The sequence below is a fragment of the Erpetoichthys calabaricus genome, chromosome 7 (genome assembly GCF_900747795.2).
Source record: "Erpetoichthys calabaricus chromosome 7, fErpCal1.3, whole genome shotgun sequence".
NCBI classification, from domain to species: domain Eukaryota; kingdom Metazoa; phylum Chordata; class Cladistia; order Polypteriformes; family Polypteridae; genus Erpetoichthys; species Erpetoichthys calabaricus.
The window spans coordinates 137,508,651-137,519,991 of record NC_041400.2 but is presented as its reverse complement, the minus strand read 5'-3'; the positions used below and the strand labels follow the sequence as shown (position 1 = coordinate 137,519,991).

At 40.5% G+C, this 11,341-nt stretch overlaps 1 protein-coding gene across 1 annotated transcript in view; it reads right to left on the bottom strand.

The window, feature by feature from the left end:
- Window positions 1-807: 807 nt before the first annotated feature.
- Window positions 808-11,341, bottom strand: part of LOC114654715 (uncharacterized) — a 36,654-nt gene continuing 26,120 nt past the window's right edge. Inside the window, exons 4-6 of the mRNA XM_028805442.2 lie at window positions 7,692-7,960; window positions 1,075-1,164; window positions 808-862 (exon numbers count right to left, since the gene is read on the bottom strand). Coding sequence (XP_028661275.1) covers window positions 821-862; window positions 1,075-1,164; window positions 7,692-7,960 — 401 coding nt within the window. The 3' untranslated portion in view covers window positions 808-820. The remainder of the gene's footprint in view (window positions 863-1,074; window positions 1,165-7,691; window positions 7,961-11,341) is intronic.

The following is an 11,341-nucleotide window of genomic DNA, read 5'->3' as shown; positions in this document are numbered from 1 at the left end:
TGTCAGAAATGTGAGGAAAATAATCAGTTAAATTTTGACATAAGAATAAGTAAGCCATGTTGTTTTTAAATAATTCACCTTATACTCTGGTAATGGTACTAAGCTGTCTTTGTCAGTTTTCTTCAATGTAAAAAAAGAAAACTCACAAGTTGATCTAATGCGGTCTGCGTGTGTGAACTTTAACCACAAAAACATCTCTGGATATTTTAAAGCCCTTTTTTTGCCTGTGTGTAATTCTGACAACACGTGGCAGTAAACTGTTTTCTAGAATAAATGCCAGTGTATATCTCTGTATGCAGACATGTAAGAGCACAGTGCTCCTGCTTGTGGTGAGATGATGTATAAAATATTCAGTTGGTGCATTTTTTTATTTTCAGATAGTCTGAAATTTTATGTTGGTTTTGAGAATAAAAGAATGATGTTTAACAGATGTTCTTCACACAAGTTCTTAAACAATTCTGTAATAAAGTGAAAGCTGTGTCTCGAGCAGGGGGCTTTCAGTGCTGCTGGCACACGATTTGCTTGTGGGTTTTGTTGAGGGCTGCTGATTCTAGTAGGGTTTCTTGCCTTTTATCAAAGGTTGTATATGGTGCTTTGGAAGTTAGTAACACACAAGCTGCACATTAAAAGGAAAAAGAAAGCCCTTAAGTTCTGTTTCTGGCCAGACCTTTTTTTTTTTATTCAAAAAATGCAGAGATGATTCTTTTCATCTTATGGTTGAAAGGTCTAAAATTAAATATACAAATCAATGAGTCCATTTTGGTTTTGTTCAAACTTCTTTAAAAAGGAGTGTTGACTCCATACCACTGGGGAGTTCATTTCAATTGGGAATTGATTGTAACAGAGGCTTCTTCAGTTGTTTCTGAAAGAATAAAAGAGGGTTAATGCATATTTATATACATTTCATTTTAGATGCCAGTTCTGAATCCAATTAGTTTTTATTTCTAGTATATCATCTACTTGCTCCTATGCACGTTCAAGGCTTTGTACAGCCACATGTTAGCGCTGCCTGGTGGGTATCGCAGGCACTTCAGTTTTATAAAGTATTATGTATTTATAAAACTTCTCATTTACCTTGTATTCCTTCTGATTTGAAGTGCCTACTGATGATTTGCGTTCTCTGATGCACTGTAAAATGTGGGGCGAGTCCTTATCTTTGTAAGCCTGCAATAAAACGAGGGGAGAAAAAAAACAAAAACCTGAATGAAAGATTTCATCTCCGTCTGAGTTGCTGTCCCTCCAGTATCCCTCTTCTGTGTCTATGCTCTCAATTACAGAGTGCCAAATTCTGAGCGTATTGTCAGATACCAACACTGGACAGCAGGCCATTTTCCACACTTCCATACACACACTCGTTTGGGGTGTAACATGAGTGTTTTTTTGAGGTGTGGAAGGAGACTGGGCAGCAAACATATGTGGTCGGAGGTGCAAACTTCACTAAGACACTAAACAGACTGCAGTTTGAGCTTGGAAAGTGAAAGGCACGCTTTTTTTTTTTTTTGGGTTTTTTTTTTAACTAGCATGTTTTTATAAGGTGTGGTAGGTTATGTTTACATTTGTCTATGAGGTACCAATCCAGGGCAGCTTGAGTTCAGTGTTTGTCCTGTTGTATGCTTAATTGATTTCAATTTTCTGCATATATACAGTATATAATATATGCACTCACTCCCTTATCACCACAAGGTGGCTGAAGGTACAGCGCGCATCCTGGCCAAGTCAGGCGTCAGAATAGCACGCAAACCCACAAACAATTTGCACACGGTCCGCTTTAATGCTTAAAACAAGAAATCGCCAGCAGAAAAACAAAACGCGGTTTATAGCATTCCATGCAGTTCTTGCTCAGCGGTATCCATAGGACAAACTTCAAAAATAATCACAACACATATACAGTAATCCCTCCTCCATCATGGGGGTTGCATTCCAGAACCTCCCGCGAAAGGTGAAAATCCGCAAAGTAGAAACCATATGTTCATATGGTTCTGTTTATATATTTTAAGCCCTTATAAACTCTCCCACACTATTATGAACATTTCCTGCACAATTATACAGCATAAACCCTTTGTATTCTCTTACATATTAGGTAAGATTCGTTGAAATTATGTATGTAAACAGTTTATATACAGTAAAACCTAAATATTATTTTAAAGATATCGAGTGTCTCCAATATCACATATGTTACAGCCATTACGACAGACAGGCCACCAGCAATAAATACGTACAATGCAAGGAAAATTGTATACAGTAAAATGTGTGTACAGTGACACTAAACTATGTACATGTAATAAATACTGTACGTAGATAATTAATTATGGTTACACACCAACAATGACACGACGACTTGTCCGATAACGATGAGTTTAATTTTACTGCACAACAAAGGATAGCGTTACAGCTCTTCTAAAGGATCCTCTTCAGGCGACTGTGTAGCACTGCTGTTGTTCTCCTTCCGGCAGTCTTCAATCCAAATCCCTAAAGCAGATTCCATCCAGACTACTGCCTTATCACGTCCACTTGCAAACTCGTTTTGCGCCCTGGTTAAAGGACGCTGCGGCCGTAGATCTTACATGCTTTTCCTCCTTTTTAAATAAAAAGAATCGTGGACTCATTGATGCCATAATGGGTGTCCTGCAGCGGTGTAGCTGTTCCCTTCCTTCAACATATCCAAAACTTTTACCTTTTCTGCAATCATTTGCATCTTCTGTTGGCGCTTGGACACGGACCCTGAAGCAGTAGCAGGAGCACGTTAATGCTGAATGAGTGAGATGAGACTTCCTGGTTAATGCAGCACTCCGTCGCTGAGCCAATCAGCACATAGGAACTTAACTGTGTGCTCTGATTAGGTAGCTTCTCAGTCATCCGCCAATAGCGTCCCTTGTATGAAATCAACTGGGCAGACCAACTGAGGAAGCATGTACCAGAAGTAAAAAGACGCATTGTCCGCAGAAACCCGCGAAGCAGCGAAAAATCCGCGTTATGTATTTAGATATGCTTACATATAAAATCCGCGATAGAGTGAAGCCGCAACAGTCGAAGCGCGATATAGCAAGGGATTACTGTACAGGAACATCGCAACGCCGTCAGAAGAAAGGACTCGCTTTCATTGAACTATACGCATACTAAATCAACAGGACATACATTTAACTGGGACAATGTACAAGTAAAATTCAAGGCCAGTACTAAAAGTGCCAGAGAACTGGCCGAATCCTGGTTATCAAATGAGAATGCCACCAACAGACACTTGGACATAAATCCAGCATATGCAAACTTAAGAACATATTCATAATAAACAAGACTTTACACCCAATACCCCCACCCACCCCTCCACCTAATGTTTTTGCTATATATTGCCTTTGATTCTAAGTCTAAGCATTATCCTCTGATGAAGACCCCTGGCAGGGGTTGAAAGCTCAGGAATAAAAACTATATGATACGTGATTCATTTTTCTCCCTCTGTGGAGCTCCAGCTGCAAATATGCAAACTGTATCACAGACCTTCTCTTCCATATATAATATACATAGAGAGAGATTTAGGAGTGTAGCTTATACTGGACCCCAACCCCCCAAAAGTTTTTTGGTGATTGATAGACATACTGTATTTGGCATGTTTGGTAATGCACACCAATTGCTTTAGTTCAGTTGTGCTAAAATGTTTTGCTAATTTTCATTTATACTCGTCATCTGATGCTTCTTGTTTTAGTGGCCAGCAACAGCCAGCCAGCACTGATGGATTCCACTTACTCTGGTACTGCATTTCCATCCTTATAATGCCCCACTGAAACCTTTCACCATCTTAGCCAGTGACTGCACCAGGATTAGCAGGTCAGAAGTTAGTGTGAACGCACTTCATGGTTTTGCATGCGTGTGGTATAGCGGGTCCACAACTCTCTGCAAAGGCCAGTTATAAATAAATAATCGTGCTCGCGGCTTAGCAAGGGGAGCGTGGTGGTTGTGGCTGAAGCGGGTCTCCGGGCGATCTTCGGTGTGGGCGTTTCTCGCCTAAGTGCACAGGTGAGAGACTGCCTACATCCGTGATTGTTCCTGGGGCTGCAAATGTGCTGCTATGCCCTCTCGACATATATAGAAGCGCGAGTTTGGCTAGAAAAGGAAATGGAAAAGAACAAGAAAGGAAGGAAAGACGGAGGTTGTTGGAGAGCGAGGACCAGGAGAGAAGAGAGAGAGCCGGTGTGAGCAAGTGAGTGAATGCTCGCAAGCAGCTAAACGGAAGCCTGGGTGTTAGGCCGACACCTGAGAGTCGTAGTAGTGGTCGCTCCCGCTGAGTGATCGGGTAGTGGGAGTGACCAGTGAAGGGCAACTGGCCGTGTTAGGCCGAGATGGGAGTCGGGAGGCTTGGTGGAGAAATCCTTGATGTGAGCATCCTGGTTGTTAAGGACACCAAGTCTTGGGCCTGGGATGAGTGCTCGACCGAAGCCAGGATCGGGAGGCCTCCAGACCTGTGTGAGAGCAAGAAGGTCAGCTGCAGAGAGAGCGTCTCACCTTCTGCAGGGCCCAAACAGGAGAAGCAGGTGAGACGCTAGTGTAAAAGAAGCACCGGGCTCTTAATTGTATTTTAAAGGTCTGCTTCCAGCAACATTTTAACCTCATCGTCTTTTAATGGATTATTTATTTATTTATGGACTTTTGAGAATTCACTGCACTTTGTGGACTTTGTTTTGTTGTTTGTTTAATAAAGCACTTTGCACTTTCCCACCATCCCCTTTGCTATGTTGCCTCACTGCTTAGCTCATCTCAGTTATAACTATCGAAGGTGTAGGGTTCAAGGGCTCCCTAACAGCAGATGGGAGCATGGAGCCGAGCCGGCATCATCACAATGCGTGAAGAAGGGTGTCGAGCAGCTGCGTGTAGTTTGGTGCTTTGTAGTTGCCCAGAACTTTCTGAACAGCATCCCTGAATGTCTTCCTTGTGATTTTCTGCAGCACTACTAACAGATCTTCAGAAAGCTTGTCATTAATGACATTTCTGATTCATGAACCAGCAAAAATGACTCCCTTGATGTTGGCATTAGCCATTGGTGGCACCATCCCTCTTGTATGTTTAAATCCTTTCATGGCTTTCACAACTGGCAAAAATATCTTTATTGATAAATGGTTTGTATTTCAAGTGCTTATGGAGCAGCCAGTTCTTTTTAAAGTAATGACTCTTTAGCAGGGCTGTCCCATTCCCAAAAACAACAGGAGTTGGTGTATTTAAATAGTGCCACAGACATTCCAGTTGTAGTTGTTGTACTGTATGTGGTTATCACTTTAGATTAGGTGTCCCTAATTACACTGTACTTACAATGTAATTACCTGTATAATAACAGAGTGACTAGGTATTATTACTTTGTATTTACTGTGTAACACAATATAATGCTATGGTTAAGCATTCTATTGTAATGGTTATTCTACAGTTTATGTATATACGTCCTTTTAAAAATTGTGGAATAACAATTACAATTGAGTAATTATGTTACACAGTAAGTATGCACAGGCTACAATGTAAAATTAGTGTAAGATATTTTTTACAATTTATGGGAAGTAGTTAACTTTAGAATACAATTTTGTGTCACAAGTGCATATATACCATAAACTTTAATTTAAAAAAAAAATACCAAAGTTATAGTGTATTATTTACACTGAAGGAGTAAAACCCAAATTTTAGTCTTTCTTTTTAGATCCAGGTGTTAATGTGACTGTTCTTTGGATTTAATGGCTGCATATCCCAAAGGTGTAAGTGTGTGCCATGAGTCCACACTAACGAATGACCACCTAGACATGTGCCATTATATAAGCAGCCAAGTGTTATGTTGGACGGTTCGTTTCTTGGTACCCCTTGGTTTCCTTGCAACGATGGCATTGTGTGCTTTGCATTTTGAGGAGCAGAGGACACTGACAACAAAGTTAGATCAAAGGATGGGTTCATGAATAAATAAAAATAAAAGCTTAATGTATAACTTATTAGTGGTATCTTGTTTAGCAAATAAAAAATGAGATTCAACTTCAGCATGAATACAGTACCATCCATAAACCCTTGCTTTGAGTTTCTAAGGCTGCTTAAATGAGTTCAGTGTTGCAGTCTGCCCCAGCAACATCAGGTCTAGGGCACAAAACCGCAGATGTATCTCCACTCCATCAAGGGGTTTCAGTTTAAAATTGCCAGCTAACCTAACCTGTACACCTTTGTGGATCTCAGAGGAAAACCAGCGAAAAAAAATAAATGTTCAGGTCACACAAAAACAATGCCCTGGGTTTTGAGTCAGACTGAAGATAGTGAGTGTACACTATACTCTATAAACACAATATATGTGTGTGTAAAAATATTTTCTCCCACTTTCTCTTCAGGGTGTTGTTTACCTCCTTGAAGTCTAATGCCACCAAACTTTCCTTATGCCATGAATATCTGGTATCTTGAGGAAAAGTTACTTGCACCCACAGAAAATGGCACTCCCTCACTCCTATATCCTTTCAATAGGTGGCCAGCCCTGTGTATTTTTTCCCTGGCAGCGTGCTGGGGTATCTGTTTAATAGTTTGAGGCGTATGAGGTTCCAGTCTTCATAACCACGTTTTAATCTCCTTGGTTCGTTTCTTTTTCTACCTTCAACTCTGATCAGTGCTCAGACCATGTGTGATTTTCCCCAACTACCCCCGTACCAAATCACTTATTGTACTCTGTTTTGTTCTTTCTCTCCCAAGAAAAGAACCTGGCTCTACCCTTGGGGTTTGTTTATTGATATATCCTGTCAATTTGACTTAACTTAATAAAAAGTTGACCAAAAAAATTTTTTTTTGAAGGCTTCTGGTGTTCTATAAGATTCATAATATCCCATCTGTTTTATTCATATTATTTGGTTTACTTAAAAAGTGTGGTATACGGACATTTGCAATCTGCTTTAATGTGCAAAGGCCAAAAATCATCCATATATCTGGAATTCGCAGCTAACTGTATACCTCAGCATGACTCCTAGTCCAGGCATTGGTTGTGACACGTTTGGATTATTGCAACTCCTCAGTGGTAGGAGTACCTGCATGTCAAGGTACCAAGCCACTACAGAGGCTGTACGTCTTGTGTTCATCCAGCTGAGACAAGTGCTTGTCACTCCTCTTTTCAGGTCACTACACTTGCTCCCTGCACCAGCATGTATGAAGTACAAACCCTTGATGCTCACTGGGGTTTATGGAGGCACTCATGAGGTCCTATTCACCTTGTCACCCACTCAGGTCTGTTAGCGAGTGACATCTGTTGATGCCACATTTTCATATCATCCTGTTTCAATCCAGACTTTCATTTGTAGCTCCTCAGTGGTGGAATGAGCCACACACCACCATTTACTGCTGATCACCTTACTCAAACCGTGTAAGCGTTTGAAGACACTCTTCCTCTGTGAAAATGTGATGCCAAGTTCTTAGTAGTTAAGAAAAGAGTAACTAGTCTTGTGTTGTTCTGCAGAGCTCTTCACTTACGGTGGTCAATTTTGCAACCTTGGCCTGTAGTACTTGTGTCAAAACAGTCACCAAGCTGATGTTTATGCGATAATGTTAATGTTGGCAAGTGGTATGGATAAAAGCATCTGCTAAGTGAGTAATGAAATGTAACTGAGAAATAAAGAAAGTGAATACTCCATGCTTTGGCCAGGGCGTAACAGAAGGTGAAACAGGTGCAGGCTTGTGTGCATCACTTTAGTGTCAAAGCTTACCTTTTTATTTATCTCTCGCTCTAGTAGATCCAGGGTCTCACATATGTCATTTCTGTCAATGCCTTTGGCTGCTTTTTTCAGGAGCTCAAGTGAGGACTCCTCTTCCCATTGAGTCCACAGCCTGAGCCCCTCCAGGGCCTGGTTGTAGACATCTCTGTGTTCTTCTCGTATGTTCCTCCAGTCTTTGGTAAAACCAAGTTCTCCAAGGAGCTGTGTCCAGTCTTTCCCAATCATCTGTGCCACCAAATGCAATGCATTTTTCCTGTCTCCTACAAAAGAACAATCATGTTATAGCCTGCAGAAGAAATTTTTAAAAACGTGTGCTTGTTTTGCAAAGCAGAAATTCACTAGAAAGAGTCAAACAAACCAGCGGTGCACAATGTTGATACAGAAACTTTGACAACTCTTAAAAAAAGGATCTGGATGGTATTTTGAGATAACAGAGCTATTAGTTTATTAACCATACTTGATGGGCTGAATGGTCTTTTCTGTTTTGTGAAAAGTCTTATGAAATAAGGAAAAATCAACAAAGAGCAATAACTTACTGGGTAGAAACAAAATAATATGGCCAGGCGGCAGTAAGAATTAGTGCACAACTCGCACAAATGTGAGGGTAAAGAGGTACAGGAAAATCACAGAGAGGCCATTGTGCTCTGTCACTATGGATCATGTCTTCCTTGAAGCCACCCACTTTATCTAGAAGGAAATGCTGGAAAATGGGAAGGAGCTGATGAATCGGAATCTTTCAAGGAATATTCCATGATAATGTATTGTGATATCAGGCAGCCATTTTCCCCACTATAAACACATGCCTATAAAAAGATAAGATTATCACTATTCCTTACATGCATTTTAGAGACCCACATATTGTAAATTCCCATTGTGTACTATACTGTATTTTTTGTACTCCTGTCTTTATTCTTTTTTAAACTCTGCCTCGTCTTTTCCTTTTTATTCGGTTCAGTGTTTTTTTATTTTACTCTTTACTTGGTAGCAAATGTTGTACTGATACTCTTCTGTCCTTGTAATGGCAGAGGAGTAAAGCAAATCTTTCTTTTCCAGGCTTGTGACAGGCCCTTTTACTTTGATTTTGTTGACCACCTTGGTTATCATTGCTAGAATCTCTTTATGACAGGCACTTTTTGTGTACATTAATATATGTTTTATTTGTTTATTTCTGTCGGTTGTGATACAAGCAAGTATACACTTGGTCTACCACAGTCAGATATTTATACAAGAAGACATGTCCATTGTAAGGTTAGGAATGTTACCGCATATTCGTTTTACGTCCTCATGTCATCTACAAGTGAATAGGGAACATTTCCCCATCGTTCTTCTCCAGCCTCTGTGCATCCATTTTGTAACCCACATACCCACTGTTGTGGGGTTCTCTTCAGCAAATAACTTCAAGCATTTAGAGATGGAAGTTGTGACACTGATGGCCCATTCAAGCTTGTTTCCAACAGCCATAACTGTACAGCTGAAACTAGAATGAGCTGATGGAGTATGTTAGTGCCAAGTGGGAGACAGCCCAGCAAAGACAAATACAACTTAGACCCTAAGGTTGCTGCAAGACTAAAGACACCTGGTGACTAATAAGTCTTTATGTGAGAAGTGTCAAATTCCATATACATACCACAATTTTAAGAATTACAAAACAATGCCCATTAAGAATGAGTACTTCTTGGCACTACCACAAATCGGCTAGAACCCTGCGCCCTTGAACCCTTGGCACATCCTTTGTAATGGGGCTACTAGTAGTTCATAACTGAAATGAAACCAGATGTACAATATGTGTGACAAAGGCAAATATCTCTTTATTATAATAAAAAAATCCTGGGACTAGACATGACTTTTTCAGAGAGATACTTTCATGTCCCGCAAGGCTTTGTGCCAAGAGATTTAACCAATAAAAGTCAAAGAGCAGATGACAAAGTAGAATTCAAAAACGTTGGCGCGATACACATGCAGAGCAGGTTAGAGATAATGTAAGTACTAAAATTCAAAAGCCTCAAAAAATGAGAGTAAAGATCAAATTGGCGCTAACAAACGGAAATAACAGAACAGCGAATAGAGATCTAATATATTGTTCAGATTTAAACTTTAAATCGGAGACTTGTAGATCGTCTAATTCGTGTTGCCATCGGGAAAAAGTAGTGTTTCTTCCCAAAGAAGAGGTGTATCCGGGAGAATTAAAAGATTTGTTGTTTGGTGAAAGTGAAATCCAGAGATGTGAAGTTGCTGGCGCGTAGTGCAGGTTGAGGATGTTGGCGAACGAAGCGAACCCCCTAATAATATAAAAAAATGTCCTTTATTACAAAAAATATATATAGCATGTAAGTACAGAACATTCAGATACCTTAAAAGTTGAGTGTCATGCAAAATCCATTCAAACTTGTGTCCACACACACTTGGTTGAAAAAAAAAAAAACTCGCCACGGTAAAAACTGTGGTACTCTTTACACCTTTTGCACTTCAGAAGTCTGCAGGATTGAAAAAAATGCAAAACAAATACTTTCTTCAATAATCCACTGTAAGAAAAAAAGTCTTGCAAAAGTGTAAATACAAAAATGAATATTTACAAAGTTCCTCCCTGACCTTGCCAACACAAACTCCCTGGCTCTTCTCTTCTTCAGTATGTAATTGGCAGGTTCTCTCCATGCGTCTTCTTCAGTCCATCTGCATTACTGTACTCCCAACTAACCTCTACGGCCCGACGACTGACCCGCCCACTGTAGCCTTCACTCCCGCTTTTTTTTTACGGCCGTAGGCTCTTTAGCGGCCGATCGCGAGTGACGCTCTAGGCGGGTATTCCCCATTCTAATTCACGTAGCGTGCTAGCTACGCGTAAGTCTCGTTGACCTCCCCCAAAAATTATTATAACATTTGTTATTTTTGTGCGCGCGCGCGCGCTCGCAGCGCTGCCCCAGTGTATATACCACAGCAACTTGTTTCTTCGGCTTCTCGCCGAGGTGACTGCTTAGTGCCTGGTGCTTCACGTTAAGGTTGGCCTCCCTAAAGCGCTTTCTTCCAGGACGGGCTGTCGGCAACGCTTTTACTGTCGCCCACAGTTGTCGGTAAAGCTTCCAGCGCATGTCACGTACTCACCTACGTGCTACACTGAAGAAGAAAAAACAACAAGCAAAGGTACGTGTAACGTTTAACTATTTACAGAGGAATATGCTGACTGTGAATAGTTACACTTGGCTTGACTGCATCTATATTGGTGTGGACAAGAGTGCTTTATCCACCACATCCGTGCCTTATCTTACTAACAGACAGGTTTATAGCTACTTTTAACAATGCCGTTCTTTTCTTAAAATTTAACCGGAAAGTTGATAAAACCTGGAAAGATCAAGTTTTTTTAATCCTTGCTAAATGTGACTGAGTGGTTTGACAGATGTGGGCTCTTACTGATTTTACAAAGCCACATAATGAAGTCCTGTTCTGCATTACATTATTTTTAGTAATTCACTTAATTAGTCCAGATAGATAGATAGATACTTTATTAATCCCAAGGGGAAATTCACAAGTCCATCTCCCCTTTTCTGTTTGTCATTGCATACAATGATACATGGGTTTTAATTATTGGGTGGTCCTTATAAAGCATGGGGTCCTGGAGGGCTAAATCGCTGCGAATTTTCGTTTCA